Below are 19736 nucleotides of genomic sequence, written 5' to 3'. Positions count from 1 at the left end.
CGCGTCACAAAACTGAAATTCACGATCGAGAATCGTACACGAAAGCCAACATGTACCAACCCATGAGCTAACGTTGAAACGGCCGATAAAACTCCCATGGCTGATTTCTCAATCCCATGATCAAAGGAAGCTGCAGGACTCCAAATCATTCACAATGGCTCCGTCCAAATCGACAGTGATGCTCACGATAGCTAACCTGTTCATACCTATCGCCATATTAACATTTGCCAGCGGTTTCTTTCCATACAAGCCATTCCTTCCTGGATTAGCAGAGTATGAAGCCCTTGGGTTTGGGCTGGGCGCACCCCCCAAGGCGCCTTTCGACAAGGTCATATTCATGGTGGTCGATGCCCTCCGAAGGTATGTAATTAGGGGTGGCCCCCTTCAACTTCTACAGGAAGGATGCGTCTAATGTTTATAGTGACTTTGTATTCTCTGACGAGTCAGCCTTCACTTTCACTCAAAGGTACGTTCTGCTTAGACAGTCCAAATAACACTGGCTAACAGACACAGCTTGATCTCTAATGGCGCTGCGATGCCGTTTACTGCTCATGCAACATCCCCAACGATCACAATGCCGCGAGTCAAAGCAATCACAACTGGCTCTATCCCATCCTTTCTAGACGTCATATTGAACTTTGCCGAATCCGACACCACCTCCAGTCTCGCGGCGCAGGATACCTGGCTGGCTCAGATGAAAGCCAAAGGCTCTGGAAAGCTGATTATGTACGGAGACGATACGTGGTTGAAGCTATTCCCAGATACGTTTGATCGCGCGGATGGGACATCCAGCTTTTTTGTTGCGGTTAGTCATCTGAGAAAAAGATCTGGACATCAAATAGCTGAAATATATGATAGGATTTTACCGAAGTGGACAATAATGTGACTAGACATGTCCCTGAAGAATTGCGTAATGACGATTGGAATACAATGGTTCTTCACTATCTCGGAATGGATCATATTGGACATAAGGCAGGTCCACGAAGGTAGGGATCCATATCCTAGACATCAGGTTCGCCACTAACTGATGTAGCCCAAATATGTTGCCAAAGCAGAAGGAAATGGACGGACTTGTTCAACAGATGTATACTGCAATCGAGTCCCAAAAGCATCTTGCGAATACCCTTCTTATTATCTGTGGAGATCATGGAATGAATGATGCCGGAAACCACGGCGGCTCCGCGCCCGGAGAGACCTCCCCGGCACTGGTTTTTATGTCTCCAAAGCTCAAGAAGATTTCTGCCGGCCTCGAAAGCCCGATTGCTCCCAGTGATGAGTTTCAATTCTATGATACGATCGAGCAATCAGATATTGCACCGACACTGGCTGCGCTGTTAGGATTCCCAGTCCCGAGGAACAATTTGGGAAATTTCATTCGTAATTTCCTTCCCTTCTGGAGTTCAGGTATAATAACATCATGTTCATAAGGGACATTCCTTGCTAACTTTCCCCAGGGAATGACCAGCTGCATATTCTTCTCGCAAATGCAAAGCAGATCCTAAATGTTATTACTGCCGCCTATCCAGCGTCATTGTTCGAGGGAGACGGTCCACAGGATTGCCAGAACTTGTCGGATATCGAGAGACTCGGCTGCGATTGGAAACTTATTAGTGCCCAGCTTGAGGCCCGAAGCCACAAGAAGTCTGGGCATAATGATTCGTTACTTGAAGACCTTGTTAACGTCAGTCAACCGTCTGTTATGTAGACCACTTTGCTAACTGTCCATAGTGGTCAAGACACGGCCAAACTATCATGAGCAGTACGGCGAGCAACTATGACATGACCAAGCTATATGCTGGCCAGGCTATTGCCATGATATCAACCGTTCTAGCAGTTTTCACTGCAGCCCCAGTTCTTGGAAAGAGTCCACTGTTCGCACTAATTACGCTCTTATATTCGATAATGATGTTCGCAAGCAGCTATGTAGAGGAAGAGCACAATTTCTGGTACTGGGCAGCATCCGGATGGATCACGGTTCTAATCTTCAAGACGTGAGTTCCTCCTCCCCCTCTTAAACCCGGTAATTCCAACTAACAGCCGCAGGGCCAAGAGTTCATTAACCACTTCCTTCAGCTGCGTAGTTGTCCTCGCTGGCCTCCGCTTCACACGTCGCTGGAACCAGACCGGACAGAAATTCGCTGGAGAGCCGGATATCGCCCGCACTTTCCTCGCCGAGCACACCACGTTTCTATGGGCATTGGTTTTTGCCATGTACATGTGGAACTGCTACTCGCTCTCGTCGGCTGGCTTCCCGCATCTCCCGCGATCTATTGCAAGGGGCCTCGCGCAGTTCCTGGCTGTCATGGCCGCAGCGTTCAAGGTCGCGTTTACGCATGAAGATGCGCCTGAGCTGCTGGACTGGACCGCAAGTAAAGTCGCGGAGCTGACTACGGGGTTCTCACTAGTTACTAGGGCGAGGGGTATCTTCATCGGCATGGGCTTGGCTTTGGCACAGACTATTGGGGCAGAGTATTTGTCCGCGGTCCGCAGGCATCGTTTCAGTATGTTTAAGCTCCCCAGTGTCAAACTACACCCACTAATACTTCCACAGCCTCAACGCGCACGATTCACAATCTCCTCACTCTCTTGCTCATGACCCAATCCCGCGCCGCCAACATCCCGCTCCTCATGATCTTCTCCGCACAGTTCCACCTTCTCTTTAACCTAGACCTCAACCTCACCGAGGTCACCATCACCTCCCTCCTATTCCAATACATGTCCTTCTTCGCCTTCGGCGGCACCAACTCCATCTCCTCCGTCGACCTCTCCAGCGCCTACAACGGCGTCAGCGGCTACAACATCGTCGCCGTCGGTATCCTCACTTTCGTGAGCAACTGGACCGGGCCGATTTTCTGGACATCCGCCACGACGATGATGCTCCTGCGTCTCCGGGCAGGGGGCGAGAAGAACGTGTTCATGAAGTACATCGCGCTGCAGACCGTATTTGCAGCAACGGGATTGATGTTCATCATGGCCGCGTGCACGAAGCTGCGGACGCATCTGTTCATCTGGACGGTATTTTCGCCAAAGTACCTGTACAGCATGGCCTGGAGCATCGGGCAGCATATTGGGATGAATATTGGATTGGGAAGCCTCCTGTTCTGGCTGGGCGCTTATTAGATGGACAGGATCGGTGTAGATATTGGGTATTTGTGTTGGTACCTTCTTGTAGCGTCAGTTCTTCATTTGATATTAGATAATATAGCGCATTGTGTCGGTTTTCATATAAGGCCACTGAATAAATCATCGAATTCGTCGCCGCCCTTCTTCCGCTTCTTCTTTGGGGGCTTTGGTGTTGTGGTTTTGGTGCTTGTAGTAGTGACTGTCGTCTCCCAGACCTTCTTCCGTTTCTTTTCAGTTGTAGGTGCTGGTGATACAGCGTCATCGCTCTCTAAAGCTGCTGTTTCTGTAATGACTTTCTTCGAAGAAGCAGATACGCTTAACCCCTTCCTTCCACAAGACGGCGTGGCTTCGGCTTCCAGTAGATCATCCGCACCTTTCTTCCCTTTCTTCGCCGTCTTCAAGCTCTTTACCGTCTTATTCGCTGACCGTTCTAACTCCTCTCTGCTGATTGCCTCTCCAAAATCTTCAACTTCCAACACGTGACTGGAAGTAGTTTTCTCAACCTTGACTACCTCATTGATCTCTTCGTCTTCATCTTTGGGAAACGAGATGAGTTTATTCAGTCTCGCCAGACAGCCCATCAACATGAGCCCCAGGGAGGCATACTGGTTATCTGCCACCACAGTCGAGAAGGCCCTGTTCAGGAGTCAGAACCAATCCAAGAGTATCCCCGTCCGCTCCGGAATTCAAATTTTCCACGAGCCACCTTTCACCCTTCTGACTTCACTCCCATTTCCCCATCCATCAGGTAGTTCTAACTTACAGATAACACCTCGGCACAACCTCCTCCCTCAAAAACACAACCCGCTTCTCAATCTCAATCTTCTTCGCACGAAACGCCGCATCAGGGTTCTCAAGCGCTGTAATCAGCTTTCCCAGCTGCCTGCGCAGGATGGAGAATGAGGCCCACCACTTTGCGATGCGGTGCTGGTTCTTGTTGCGGTGGGCCGTGAGGTGAAGGAGATGCTGGATGGGAAGGAGGGATTCTGCGGTGCACCATGAGGGCAAGACGACGGGGGGTTGCTTTGGAGCCATCTAGGACGGCTTTTCTATACACGTTTTCAAATCGTCACGAGTGGCTGTCAGGCTCGTCTGGTTCTTGTCATGGGTTTTGATATTCATTTTTAGGTACGCCACACAGGCTTAACTTATCGCGAGCTTATCGCACAACGCTGTGTGGCGCCAAATTGTCCTCCTGCCAAGTGTCTTGGCCCACCGTTTCCACTACCGCGGCAGATGGTCCAGTATGATCCCGAGTTCTCCACGCGCTGACACTCTTCTTCTGTTCACGTTATGGGAGCACGTTAGCCATTCCATCTGTCTTCTGATTCTATTATGTTTCCAGTAGCTGGCTCGCTGCGCTGTCGCTCTCAAACTCACTACACTGTACACTACGGCGGAATACTCGGTATGATGTTGAAGATCATCACTGCCCCCTCACCGTCCCCGTCAATCTTTAATGCAACCTGCGTGGAATCATAACCCCTTCCTATTGGCAGACTGAGACATATTCCTCGCATAATGACCTTAACACCATCAGCCCACGTTGGCCACCCATTGGTTCGTCGTTTCTAATGATCGAAATAGGAATGTGACACTTTGCCGCCAGCCATCGCCAGCCTCCCCGCCCATATGATCGGAGCAGATCTACCGAGACGTTCCAGCAGTGTCAGTGAGTGGAGGGGAAAGCTTCCAGACATAGCGTTTACACATCGCAGCCCACGTGTGGCGACTTTCCCAATTATCACAACAACAGGACTGGCACAATGCATGCATGCCAAGGTGAAGATGCACAGAAGAAGCTGGATTTCCGAGCCAGAAGGAAATTAAACATAATGGCTTCAGGGTCGATGCAGCAATTCTCGAGAAAGGAAATTCTGGGAAGAGGCGAAAGGAAGGCTAGAACATATGGTAGGTAGGTAGGTGCTGAGCTATAGATCGTCACGTGCTATCATGAGTAAGACAGGAAGCCTCTCTCATACTGTATATTTTTTATAAAGAGCTCCTGATAGCCCTTCTCACTTCCCTCTTTTCGTTCTCCATCCACTCCTCTTCCTTTAACGTTCCAGAAGCCTCTCACCCCCACAAACCTTCATCATGCTTTTCACCTCTGTCATAACCCTCGCTCTCATCCCCCTCACCCTCGCGGTCCCCGCCCCTCTCGTCGCCCGCGCTCCCCCGAACATCCCCACCACCGCCGCCGCCAAGACCGCGCTCGCCGGCCTCACCGTCGCCGCTCAGGGCTCCCAAACTGGCTACTCCCGCGCTCTCTTCCCCCACTGGATCACCATCTCCGGCACCTGCAACACCCGCGAGACCGTCCTCAAGCGTGATGGCACCGGTGTCGTGACCGACAGTGCTTGCGCTTCCACCAGCGGCACCTGGCTCAGCCCTTACGATGGCGCCACCTGGACCGCTGCCAGCGACGTCGACATCGACCACTTGGTGCCCCTGAGCAATGCGTGGAAGTCTGGTGCTGCTTCGTGGACCACCCCCCAGAGACAGGGTTTCGCCAACGATCTCGTCAACCCCCAGCTGCTGGCTGTTACGGATACTGTCAACCAGGCCAAGGGCGACAAGGGACCTGAGGACTGGAAGCCATCTTTGAGTATGTTTTCTCATATTTCCTTTTTTTTTCGCGTGAAATAGCAGCCATACTAACGGATAATAGCCTCTTACCACTGCATCTACGCCAAGATGTGGGTCAAGGTCAAGAGCGTCTACGATCTTACCATCACCACTGCTGAGAAGGCTGCCTTGACCACTATGTTGGCCACGTGCTAGAGAGCCAACTTGTGGATGTATTGTAGAACTTCAGCGTTGGTAGCGATCTATAACGTAGAATAGTAGGGCCAAAAACAGTGATCTCAGAATGCATATCAGTTAATCTAGCTACTGTAATTATTTCTATATAGTCGAATACTCTGCCCTGAGCTAGTCTCAGAGGAGTGGTGCCAAGTATTGTCTGCTCAGTTGGGCGATACTGAGCTTGGCGCCTGGTTGGCATAGAATTGGCACTTGGCGGCCTGGGCGGCGTCGCCGCCCCGGATCTCGGGCACGGAGTGAGAATTCCACACGCCCCCTCACTCCTTGGCCGATACTCTAGCACTCCAGTCTTCTAATCGGAGCTGCTAGACAAAGGCGGCATGCTTTATGCCATTGAGCGGCTTGGTTAGGCCGTCGGCAGCCAGCTTGGTTGTTTCGGCTAGGCTTTCTTGATTGTCGCCTTCAATGACGACTAGGTCGAGGTCTTCGTCGTATTCAAGGCTTCGGAGTAGGCTTCGGAGCCAAAGAGCTTCTCTCGTGGAGTTAGATAGTCCGTAATATTCGGCTTCCGTGCTCGAGAGGGCGACTGTCTTTTGCCTGCCGGTCTTCCAAGTGATAACGCCCCTGTGTAGGAAGAATAGATATCTAGGAAGTGGATGATCTAGTATCAATGTCCGCGCCCTAAGTGCCGTAGTTGGATTTGATAAAAAGCAGCTTAGAAAGCAGACTACAAACGCCTATGTGCCGTAGTTGGATTTGATAAAAAGCGGCTTAGAAAGCAGACTACAAACGCAATATCAGGCTGGGTTTAGATCATGGCGTACATTAGCGATCTGATAATTGATTAGAATAGCTTAATGTCTTCTTCTAAGGCTTGTTCCTTGTTCGCCATCAGTATCTAGGTCCCGTTCGTTTCCATTAGAGTCGACTTTCCTGTTACTATCTCCATTCTGAAGACTTAGAGCACCTTTTCGATATAGCTCTTCTAGCAGAGGTGGATTTTGCGGTCCTTCTAGTTTCTTGATATCTCAATGCTCAGGAAAAGTGTGGCACTACCCTAAGTCCTTCATCGTAAATCGTTCTAAGATGTCATACTGACATTCGTTGCACTCAGTTTGCTATCAAACTCAATAGCAAACTTAGAAATCTGCTCCTCAAACCTACAAGTCACCATACATATCTTGGCTTATCACACCAGCAACAAGAGCAATACTACTCAACGATTGCTGCAAACTCTTCTACTATATCTGTTTATGCTACATACATCACAGCATATCATTTGGACACTCATTGAACAAGTTATTAAGAAAATCTCCTCCTTAAGGGGGTGGGCCAATACTACCACATGGCATATCTCTACCAACTAGAGGCCTAGGAACATGAACGATAGCTCCAAAAGCTTTTACAACCCTCTATGATTCATTACACGTCATCGATCCTTACTTACCCACAAGATTGGTTAAGTTATGACATAATTTGTCTATAGGTACTCTGACCTTGGACCTCCTTTTCACTTCTATAGGCTAGGAACACAAGAGATGGTTCTATGGGATTCTCTTATATTCGCTACATGATTAGCAAGCTAGTTGTGGGTCACACTTGATTTCTAATACATTTACCAAGCCTGGTTAGTCATGGAAAGTCTTGGAAAATGAGAGAACTACACTCCTTTGGCATAAATAGGATTGCCCTTTCCTTAAGAAAGGGCAAGCAGACAATACAGTAAATCGACTAGCACATACTTCTACATCTTTTCCAAGCTTCCAAGCATTGATCTTGTAATTCTTTGTTTCTGAAAAGTCAGTGAGGTGCTAACCTCTGACTTATCCCTGAGTTCTCAGACTCAACATTTGTTACAACTTGTCTAAACCACTTCACTACATCATACACCTGATTGCTGCATTGTGGAATAGTCTAAGCTACACTCCTTTGGCTCTGTTTCCTAAGACAGTGTGTTGTCTTAGTAAAATCATCCCTCCCCTTTCATTGGGTGGCTAGATTCTCACATCTGGTGCACCCACCATTACAAGCTGGTCATCGTGAGTAAGGTGGGGCATTATAGTTATAGAAAGAGTAGAAATTTCCTACATACAAAATACTATAAGTAAAATTTTAATGCGTTTATAGGTATAAACAAACCTACGTGTGTTATGATTACAGCTCACAGCTTGTTATGGTTATTACGGTTGTTATAGGTATATAGGGGATTACGGTTGCAGTCTTAGCCACCAAGGCTACAACCGCTAAGCGGACAACTTGTTGAAGTGTGTGATATCACTTGCAGCGGTAGTATAAGTCATCAAGTTGAGTTGAACAACAGTTCACTAGAATATGTGTTGTATTGTTATTATTCTGAGTGAAGCTATCTACAGAACTATTTGTGGGTGGTCCGCAACCCGATTCGGTTAGCGAGCCACACGCCCAACCAATGCAACCTCCTCCTTCAACACAACTGTATATTATGAGGAATTGCCTCACCTTCCTTCCTTCTTCTTCTTCTTCTCTCTTTAGATTTAATCTAGCTTACTTTACCTGGACTGGCACCATGTGTTATGGCTAAGTGCTAGTGCTATGGCTAGCGCTTACGGCTGCAACCTCACGTGATGGATAACATTGGATATCATGGATATTATGTTATCCATGTTATCCACGGCGATCCACGGAATGTCATGTGATGGATAACATTGGATATCTTGGATATTATGTTATCCATGTTATCCACGGGGATCCACGGAATATCAGGTGATGGATAACATTGGATATCTTGGATATTATGTTATCCATGTTATCCACGGGGATCCATGGAATATCAGGTGATGGATAACATTGGATATCATGGATACAACACTCGCTACCAGCACACGGCCATCAGGGAGTAACACGCACCTTTGAACGAATCACCCGACACTACTACTTCCCAGGTATGAGGAAGCAGGTGGAAACGGTAGTAAGAGAGTGCGACATTTGCAGCAAATCAAAATCCAATAGGCACTTGCCATATGGACAGCTGAAATCGATTCCAGTACCAACAGGAGCGTGGAAATCTATAGCTTTGGACTTCATTGTCAAGCTACCACCCTCTCGGGACCCGTTAACAGGAGTAGTATTTGACACTATCCTGGTTATTACAGAAAGACTCACAAAATATGGAATATTTGTGCCATATTTAGAAGCTAGCGATGCTGAAGCACCCGCATACACCTTCCTTAGAGTCATATTAGCCGATCACGGATTACCAGAAGAAATCATCTCAGACAGAGACAAGCTTTTTACTTAGAAATTTTGGAGATCTTTAATGGCACTTTTGGGAACAAATCATAAGCTATCAACAGCTTTCCATCCCCAAACAGACGGTCAAACAGAAAGACTGAATCAAACCCTTGAACAATACCTACGGAGTTATGTCAACCACCAACAAGACAATTGGGTTCAGATATTACCCATCGCACAGTTCGCATATAACAGCGCGATGACCGAAGCAACAAAAGTCTCACCGTTCTTTGCCAATTATGGCTATCAGCCAGAGGCATATAGACAACCACGACCAGATGAATCAAGAGCAGAACAAGCTATGATCGCCATGGAACAACTCAAATCATTCCATGAACAACTCGCGACAGACATCCAATTCTTAAATGAACGATCTGCCGCGTATGCAAACAAGAAGCACAGTATGGAACCTGCCTTCAAGGAGGGGGATAAAGTATATCTACTCCGGAAACACATCAAAACGAAACGACCAAGTATGAAGTTGGACTTCAAGAAATTGGGACCATTCAAAATATTGAACAAAGTCAGCTCAGTTAATTACAGACTGCAGCTACCCAAGAAGTCTAGACTACACCCGGTATTTTATGTCTCACTATTAGAACCAGCAAGAGGAAACACCCCGATTGTGACTGATACAGAACTCTAACCCGAAAATGAGATCATTGAATATGAAGTCGAAGCGATCCTAGACAGAAGGTTAGTAGGATGCAAAGAAGAGTTTTTGATCAAATGGAAAGGTTATGAACCTATGGACAATTCATGGGAAATGGTAGGAAACCTTAGCTGTCCAGAATTGCTGGAGGCGTTTCACCGTCGGCACCCCAACGTTCAAAGAAGCCAGGAGACAGGGCTGCGAAAAAGTCCTCGTCAAGGGCGACGCCCTTGGAGACAGTAGTAGAAGGGTTGGACAAGAGAGTCCCTTTGGCCTCTGCCTCCCTACGCTCCTTTTCCTCCACTTCATCTAGCTCGTCCATGGTTTTTAGACCACGACGAAGCATGTCCTTAGCATGGGAATGAAACAAGCGCTGTTGTTGACGAAGTCAAAGGATCTTGGCCATCGCTGCCTCCTCCTCTGCTTGCAAACAATGCCCCTCACTGTCACGGTCACCAAGGCATAGGGCACCAGTTGGGTATTATGAATTAAACTCAATCTAGAGAAGAAAGGAAAGAGAAGAGGAGCACTCGAGCAGTGGCTCGATCTATATACAGCTATGTTGTTGTGGAGTGAATTCTCTTTAGCGAGACCAGTTCTGAGAATTCACTCCACAACTGAAAACTTCGCTCCAACCCCGGAAAGCTCCCCACACCCCTGAACCCCCACTCGAGCTGCAAGGCTTACTTGATATCGTAACACTACCCCCCCCCTACTCCAGAGTTGATCTCCTGATCAAGAAATCCCATTTTCAAAAAAAAACAATTGTCTCCAGCTCTCATTTTGGTTTCTGAGTGTATTTTCTGTTATATGCTTGGGTAACTTCTGGAGAATTCTCAAAGCTCTCTGCAGTATACCATGTCTCATCCGGTGGATAGTTCTTCCAAGCTGCCTTGTAGAAAAGCTTCTTTCGAATAACTTTTGAGTCGAGGATTTCGTCCACTTCCCACTCCTCTTCGCCATTGACAATGACTGGAGGCTCTGGCTCCTATTGCTGCCCTTCGATTGCATCATTCGAGTCAAGTCTTAATAGATTGGCATGAAATACTGGATGAATCTTCATGCTGTTTGGAAGTTTGAGCCGATATGCAACTTGCCCAATTCGCTCTAGAATTTCAAAAGGTCCCACTTGCTTGTGGTCTAGCTTCTTTGATGGCCTCTGTGTCTTTATATTTTGAGTTGAAAGCCATACTCTGTCTCCCACTTGATAGCGTGGTGCAGGTTTCCTTTTCTTGTTCGCGAAATGTTCCATTTTTGCTTGCGAGAGCGTGATTTCATCCTGCAGAAACTCCCAAACCTTTGCCATGGTCTGAGCTATGTTCTTGTGGTCTTGTTTGGCTTCGTGATATGCTTGCTGCTCTGTATCGAAGCTCATTCTTGGTTCATAGCCCTTGTTCGCAAAAAACGCACTTGTCTTGGTTGCATCTGATGGCAAACTGTTGGCAGCAAACTGCGCCATGCACAAGTATGAAACCCAATTGTCTTGAAGATAGTTCACATGAGCCGCAAGTAGCGTTCGAGCTCTGCATTGAATCGCTCAGTCTGTCCATCTGTTTCTGGGTGGAAGGCAGTTGAAAGTTTGGCTGAAATTTTCCAAATTTTGCAGAGCAAACTCCAGACTTCTGCAATGAACTGAGGACCTCTGTCTGATATTATCGAGTTTGGTAGACCATGGTGCTTCCATACATGTCGAAGTAAGAGCTGTGCTGTAGCTTCTGCAGTAGTCCCTTCTTGCCCAGCGAAACACGGAATGAAATGTCTTTCTTTCGTCAACCTGCATGCAACAACCAAGATAGCATTGTTCCCTTCACAGAGTGGTAATCCTGTCACGAAATCCATTGATATATCCATCCATGGTCGACTGTCAATAGGGATTGGTTGTAGAAGTCCATTGTAGGAATCTCGAGATGGTTTCGATCTTCGACAACTATGGCAGTTTTTGATATATCGAATTATTGTTTTGTCCATGTTTGGCCAGTAATAGTGCTGTTTCATGACTCGCAGCATCTTTCCAGCTCCTGGATGTCCCATAGAAGGTTGTTCATGAACTTCTCTCAACAAGTCCACCTGAATGGTTTCTGGCACCCAAACTCGATTTTGATATTCTAGCATGCCGTTTTTGAGTTCGCAATAAGCCAATGCAACCTCTTTGCTTGTTCGATCACCATTCTCAAGCTTCTGTAGTGTAGCCTTGCAGAATTTGTCTTCCAGTTGAGACTTTTGGATTTTCTCAAGAATTGTCATTTCTCTGATATGAGTTTCCACTGGAGCTAGCTGAGCTGTTTGGCCTTGTTCTTTGAGTTTCTGAATGTCTGGATGTAGCCTCGAAGGTGGTAGCAACACCTGAAGCTGTTGCTTTTGTCGATCATCCTCATCATTGCCTTCTGGTCTGTCACCAGGCCTTCGAGTCAAAGCATCTGCTTTTCCATTTTGCTTCCCAGGCCTATAGATGATCTGGAAGTTGTATCGAGAGAGGAATTCAGCCCATCGAGCTTGTCTTCTTGTCAGCTTCTTGGTGGACATGAAGTATTCCAAGCTTTTGTGATCAGACAAGACTGTCATACTGACATTCGTTGCACTCAGTTTGCTATCAAACTCAAGAGCAAACTTAGAAATCTCCTCCTCAAACCTACAAGTCACCATACATATCTTGGCTTATCACACCAACAACAGAAACAATACTACTCAACGATTGCTGCAAACTCTTCTACTACATCTGTTTATGCTACATACATCACGGCATATCATTTGGACACTCATTGAACAAGTTATTAAGAAAATCTCCTCCTTAAGGGGGTGGGCCAATACTACCACATGGCATATCTCTACCAACTAGAGGCCTAGGAACATGAACGATAGCTCTAGAAGCTTCTACAACCCTCTATGATTCATTACACGTCATCGCTCCTTAGTTACCCACAAGATTGGTTAAGTTATGACATAATTTGTCTATAGGTACTCTGACCTTGGACCTCCTTTTCACTTCCTATAGGCTAGGAACCCAAGAGATGGTTCTATGGGATTCTCTTACGTTCACTACATGATTAGCAAGCTAGTTGTGGGTCGCACTTGATTTCTAATACATTTACCAAGCCTGGTTAGTCATGGAAAGTCATGGAAAATGAGAGAACTACACTCCTTTGGCATAAATAGGATTGCCCTTTCCTTAAGAAAGGGCAAGCAGACAATACAGTAAATCGACTAGCACATACTTCTACGTCTTTTCCAAGCTTCCAAGCATTGATCTTGTTATTCTCTGTTTTTGAAAAGTCAGTGAGGTGCTAACCTCTGACTTACCCCTGAGTTCCCAGACTCAACATTTGTTGCAACTTGTCTAACCCACTTCACCACATCATACACCTGATTGCTGCGTTGTGGAATAGTCTAAGCTACAACCCTTTGGCTCTGTTTCCTAAGACAGTGTGTTGTCTTAGTAAATTCATCCCTTCCTTGGGTGGCTAGATTCTCATATCTGGTGCACCCACCATTACACCTTGCCTGCTTCAAGCTTCAACTATTTCTATAGCAGCACTTCGATACTACAATGGAGGACGACCAAGCTCCTACAACTACTGCTGAACAGCAGATGCAACAACTGTTTGCCTTTATACAAACTATAGCAAACAAACTTGAGAATTTGGAAAACACCTTTCAAGCCAACACTTCAGCAACACAATCTTCAACTCAGACACATCATACAGAGCTTCCCACAGCTCCTCTGGCTATTTCGAGTACCCCAGGTGCACTTCCTAAAGTGCAAACACCAGATTTATACCATGGAGACAGGAGGAAGTTGAAGGGATTTCTTATGCAACTGGACATCTACTTCACCCTCAGGCCTCATCAGTTCACCTCAGACATTCAGAAGATCTATTTCGCTGCCAGCTACCTCCGTGGATCTGCATTCAACTTCTTTGAGCCATATCTTAGAAGACTTAGTGGCAACAACCAAAATACCACTACACCTTTGATTACCTCTTATGACCAGTTTCAAGAGGAACTTACCAGGACCTTTGGAGACATCAACGAAACTGCTACAGCAGAAAGAGAGCTACAGAAGCTATGTCAAAAGACCTCTGCTGCTCAGTATACAACAGAATTTAGGAGAATCACTTCTCACTTGACTTGGAATGAAGAAGCCTTAGTCTTCACTTACTACCAAGGGCTCAAGAGCTCTATTAAGGATGAACTCAGCAAAGAAGAACGCCCTACAACACTTCAAACGCTTATAGAGAAAGCTGTCAGACTTGATGATAGGCTTTTTGAAAGAAGAAAGGAGAAGAACCAAGACTGGCATCCAACAAGAAATTTCAACAATTACACCTCTACACCAACTGCTAAGGACTCAGCACCTGAACCTATGGACTTAGACGCCTCTATAAAGAGATCTACAGCAAATCCAGCACCTCAGCCTACAGGATACCCTCAAAAACTGAAAAGGGGTAAACTTACCCCTCAAGAAAGAAAACACAGAATGGACAACAACCTTTGTTTATACTGTGGCAAAGGGGGACACAGAATTCAGGAGTGCTATTCAGCACGGGGGAGTGCTGATTCAAAACATATAGCAGCCTCAGACACAGTCACAACTGCTATTCCTGAAAAACTTGAAAAATCCCTAGCAGGCACAACTTCAACTGAGACTATAACTTCTCCCCTAGACAACAAATATGTGTCGATGGTGCTTTCTCAGAGTCTCACACACCTGTTAATCCCTATTCAACTCCATTTCAAACAACAGGTGTTGTCTACAAGGGCTATGATAGACTCAGGGGCAACAGGCAACTTTATATCTCAAGACCTCATCTTGACACACCAGTTACCTACAATTCCCAAACGCACTCCAGAGTTGCTCCGAGTCATTGATGGAACTCCTATCAGTTCAGGTTCCATTACCTGCAACACCCCAGTACTCAAACTTGAGATTCCCCTAGGAAAATCAACATTTTCAGACACCATCTCTTTAGATGTTATACCAATGAAGTACCCAGTTATCCTAGGTCTTCCATGGCTTCAAAGGCATGATCCAACTATCAATTGGAAGCATTTATCACTTGGGTTTAGCTCAAATCCTGAGCTCAATACTGAAAAAACCCTTCAAGCCTCAGTTACCCCTATTCAGGTCCAAGACTCAAACTTGTCCCAGATCAAGGATTTTGACCAAACTATGGACGATATATCATCTCTGATATGGGTGAAACCTTTCCAACCTGTCCTGGAGATAGCAGCTACTTCAGATTTGGAGAAATCATCTCAGGAGGTCATTTTGCCTTTAGCATACCAAGACTACCAACATCTTTTTGACAAGGCAAAGGCATCAATTCTGCCAAAGCACCAGCCTTATGACCATGAGATACCACTCGCAGAAGGCTCAATGCCTCCGTACGGCCCTATCTACTCTCTATCTGAATTAGAGCTGAAAACTCTCAGAGAATACCTAGATGAGAACCTTAGTTCTGGCTTTATCAGACCTTCTTCCTCACCAGCAGGAGCTCCCATTCTCTTTGTCAAGAAGAAAGATGGCTCCTTGCGTCTCTGTGTTGATTATAGGGGCCTTAATGCAGTCACTGTTAAAAACAGATATGCTTTACCCCTTATCCCTGAGCTCATAGATAGGCTCTCTTCAGCAAGGATCTTTACCAAGTTAGATCTCAGGGGAGCTTATAACCTGATACGCATCAAGGAAGGTGATGAGTGGAAGACAGCATTCAGAACACGCTATGGTCATTTTGAATACCAGGTAATGCCTTTTGGGCTTGCCAATGCACCTGCTTCTTTCCAAGCTCTCATGAATGATATTCTAAGACCTTACTTGGATATCTTTGTTGTTGTCTACTTAGACGACATTCTTATATACTCTTTAGATACTCAAGAGCATGTTCTACATGTTAGACAAGTCTTAGAGAAGCTATCTCAAGCACAACTCTTTTGCAAACTTGAGAAATGTCTTTTCCATATGTCTCAAGTTGATTTCTTAGGACATAGAATTTCAACAGAAGGCATTCAGATGGACCCTGAAAAGACAAAAGCAGTACAAACGTGGCCTATTCCTTCCAGCATTAAAGAGGTTCAGTCTTTCCTTGGGTTTGCCAACTATTACAGGAGGTTTATACCAAGATATACATCCTTGGCTTTACCCCTTACTCAATTACTTCACAAGGACACTTTGTATCACTGGGATAAGACACAGCAAGATGCTTTCGATGCTCTTAAAGGAGAATTTAAAGAAGGGAAAATGTTACTACACTTTAACCCCTTGAAACCTGCCACTCTTGAGACAGATGCCTCAGATTTTGCCATTTCTGGAATCTTATACCAAGCTCCAAAAGACAAACAAGAAGAGCTACAGCCTGTGGCATTTTACTCAAGAAAGCTATCAGCAGCTGAACAAAACTATCCCATTACAGACAAGGAACTGCTTGCCATAGTATGTTCTCTAAAGCATTGGAGATGCTACCTTGAAGGGGCAAACTATCCTATCACTATTTACAGTGACCATTCAAATCTCTTGACCTTTACAACCACTAAACAGCTCAATCGACGACAAGCAAGGTGGTCTGAACAACTAGGAGGTTTTGACTTTGTTATAAAACATGTCTCAGGGGCCAAGAATCAAAGAGCAGATCTCCTCTCAAGAAGACATGACTACCAAGATTCTGCTAAAACTAGCAATACAAAGGCTCTGCTAGACTCAGCAAAGCTTATAGCAGCATCTTTAAGCAACCCTAGTACTACAGAGGACTTAGGGGTAAACTTATCCCCTCAAGACCAAGTTGCCCCCATTACCTCTTCTCAGGAACCAGAGACCTTTAAAGACTATACACCCTCAGCAACACTTCTTAAAGCATTCAAAGATGCTTACAACCATGATCCCTTTGCGAAAAGAACTTTGGAATACCTCCAGAAGAAAGGTTCCTCTCTTGAGAAAGTTGGACTACAGAATTTCTCAAAAAATCAGCATGGACTTCTCTTATTCAAGAACTATATCTATGTCCCTAGGGATAAACGATTACAGCTACACCTCCTACAGCAGTTCCATGATGCTCCAGCTGCAGGGCACTTTGGCTTTGCAAAAACTTATGAACTTCTAACAAGAAAGTTCTACTGGCCTAGTCTAAGGACTACTCTTCAAGACTATATATCTTCTTGCACTACTTGCAACTTGAACAAACCTACACGGCAAAAGCCCTATGGCCTCTTGCAGCCTCTACCTATACCAGAACACCCATGGGACTCCATATCCATTGACTTTATAGTCAAGTTGCCTCCTTCTATCCCAAAAGGGGGTGCTACCCCTTATGACTCTATCCTTGTGGTGGTAGAAAGGCTCACAAAAATGGCACACTTTGAGCCTTGCAATGAGACTATCACAGCTTCTGAACTTGCGTGGCTATTCCTCAAGGTGGTCTTTAAATATCATGGAATTCCTGGACACTGGATCTCAGATAGGGGAGCAGTTTTCACTTCAAACTTTTTTAAGGAGTTCTCTAAACTCTTAAACATGGAACAACGCTTCTCTACAGCTTATCACCCTCAAACAGATGGCCAGACAGAGAGAGTCAACTCTGTACTTGAACAATATCTAAGAATTTATACAAACTATGCTCAAGACAACTGGGCAGATCTTCTCCATCTTGCAGAATTTGCTTACAACAACACAGTCTCTAACACCACAAAAGAGACACCTTTCTATGCAAACTATGGTTATCACCCTAGGTTTGAAGTGGCAGAACTGAATTGTCCTGAAAATTTCAAAAACCCTTCTGCTACTGAAAGAATCATCTACCTTAAGGGCCTCCAGGACTATCTCAAGGTTCAAATACAGCGTGCACAAGACGAGCAGGCTCAGGCCTTTAACAGGGGGGTGGTTGCACCACAATTCAAAGTTGGTGATCAAGTCTTTTTGTCTAGAAGACATATCACAACTACTAGACCTTCAGACAAACTTGATACTAAAAGACTTGGACCTTTTAAGATCACAAGGACTATTGGCAAGAATGCTTTCGAGCTTGCATTACCACCTACTTGGACTATCCATAATGTCTTCCATGCATCTCTCTTGTCTAAGGCACAAGAAAGTTCCTTAAGACCACTTCAGTCTCCTCCACCTCCTGTTCTGATCTTGGATCAACCAGAATATGAAGTAGAGTCTATCCTTGACAAAAAGACACTTAGAGGTCAGGACTACTTCCTCGTTAAGTGGAAAGGCTATCCTACAAGTGACAACACTTGGGAGCCTAAGAGAAATCTAAAAAATGCATCTAAGCTCATTCTAGAATTTCTTTCTAAGAAAGCCAACTGGCTAAAGGGCAAACAGACAGCCCACAAACGTCCTTAAAAGGGGGATCATGTCATACTGACATTCGTTGCACTCAGTTTGCTATCAAACTCAAGAGCAAACTTAGAAATCTCCTCCTCAAACCTACAAGTCACCATACATATCTTGGCTTATCACACCAACAACAGAAACAATACTACTCAACGATTGCTGCAAACTCTTCTACTACATCTGTTTATGCTACATACATCACGGCATATCATTTGGACACTCATTGAACAAGTTATTAAGAAAATCTCCTCCTTAAGGGGGTGGGCCAATACTACCACATGGCATATCTCTACCAACTAGAGGCCTAGGAACATGAACGATAGCTCTAGAAGCTTCTACAACCCTCTATGATTCATTACACGTCATCGCTCCTTAGTTACCCACAAGATTGGTTAAGTTATGACATAATTTGTCTATAGGTACTCTGACCTTGGACCTCCTTTTCACTTCCTATAGGCTAGGAACCCAAGAGATGGTTCTATGGGATTCTCTTACGTTCACTACATGATTAGCAAGCTAGTTGTGGGTCGCACTTGATTTCTAATACATTTACCAAGCCTGGTTAGTCATGGAAAGTCATGGAAAATGAGAGAACTACACTCCTTTGGCATAAATAGGATTGCCCTTTCCTTAAGAAAGGGCAAGCAGACAATACAGTAAATCGACTAGCACATACTTCTACGTCTTTTCCAAGCTTCCAAGCATTGATCTTGTTATTCTCTGTTTTTGAAAAGTCAGTGAGGTGCTAACCTCTGACTTACCCCTGAGTTCCCAGACTCAACATTTGTTGCAACTTGTCTAACCCACTTCACCACATCATACACCTGATTGCTGCGTTGTGGAATAGTCTAAGCTACAACCCTTTGGCTCTGTTTCCTAAGACAGTGTGTTGTCTTAGTAAATTCATCCCTTCCTTGGGTGGCTAGATTCTCATATCTGGTGCACCCACCATTACAAAGACTTGGACTGGAAAATCTGTCCCTTCAAGTTCTGGTCTCCATGCTTCGAAACATCTGATGATTGCAAGCAATTCCTTGTCATATATCTCGTAATTGCATTCTGCAGGTGCTAGCTTTTTCGAGAAGTATGCCACTGGATGTAGAACCCCTTGATCATCTTTTTGTGACAAGACTCCTGATGAGATGAAATCTGAGGAATCTGCTTCGACATAGGCTGTCTTGTTTCTATCGAAATGCCTCAAGACAGGAGCTTCTGTGACTGTTTGTTTCAACAGCTCAAATGCAGTTTGGCATGCATGAGTCCATTCGAATATCTGATCCTTTCTGGTAAGGTTCACCAATGGCCTCATGATGCTGGAGTAATTTCGGATGAACCTTCGATAGAAATTGCAGAATCCAATGAAAGCTTGCATATCCCTGAGCGATTTTGGAGTTCGCCATTCCAATATAGTAGAAACCTTTGCAGGGTCCATGCGAATGCCATTGACTCCCACGATGAGTCCTAGGAATTTGGTTTCTTGGACGAAAAACTCACATTTTGAGATATCTGCTTGCAGTCCAGCTTCTCGAAGCTTCTGTAGGACTTTCCTTATGTGCTCTGTATGCTCCGCTCGAGTAGCACTGTAGATAAGAATGT

The 19736-nt window shown here is 45.4% G+C and overlaps 3 protein-coding genes across 3 annotated transcripts; all 3 read left to right on the top strand.

The window, feature by feature from the left end:
- Positions 1-20: 20 nt before the first annotated feature.
- Positions 21-3419, top strand: LAS21 (major facilitator super transporter protein). Its single transcript, XM_024471441.1, has 9 exons — positions 21-360; positions 422-466; positions 514-805; positions 859-986; positions 1034-1404; positions 1455-1681; positions 1729-1991; positions 2044-2501; positions 2552-3419. Exons 1-9 carry the CDS (start codon positions 155-157, stop codon positions 3118-3120), a joined length of 2559 nt encoding a protein of 852 aa, XP_024321111.1. The 5' UTR covers positions 21-154; the 3' UTR covers positions 3121-3419.
- A 253-nt stretch (positions 3420-3672) lies between these two features.
- Positions 3673-4026, top strand: VC83_07876 (uncharacterized protein; the record flags this gene model as incomplete). The annotated part of the gene is made up of 1 exon (XM_024471440.1): positions 3673-4026. One exon carries the CDS (start codon positions 3673-3675, stop codon positions 4024-4026), a length of 354 nt encoding a protein of 117 aa, XP_024321112.1.
- A 1194-nt stretch (positions 4027-5220) lies between these two features.
- On the top strand, positions 5221-6038 carry VC83_07875 (uncharacterized protein; the record flags this gene model as incomplete). Its single annotated transcript, XM_024471439.1, has 2 exons — positions 5221-5731; positions 5795-6038. The coding sequence occupies 2 exons, from the start codon at positions 5221-5223 to the stop codon at positions 5905-5907; spliced, it is 624 nt and encodes a 207-aa protein (XP_024321109.1). The 3' UTR covers positions 5908-6038.
- Between the last annotated feature and the right edge of the window lie 13698 nt (positions 6039-19736).

The sequence above is a fragment of the Pseudogymnoascus destructans genome, assembly GCF_001641265.1.
Source record: "Pseudogymnoascus destructans isolate 20631-21 unplaced genomic scaffold scaffold_22, whole genome shotgun sequence".
Taxonomy (NCBI): domain Eukaryota; kingdom Fungi; phylum Ascomycota; class Leotiomycetes; order Thelebolales; family Thelebolaceae; genus Pseudogymnoascus; species Pseudogymnoascus destructans.
Note: the sequence above shows the minus strand (reverse complement) of the source record. Positions and strands in the feature narration are given on the sequence as shown.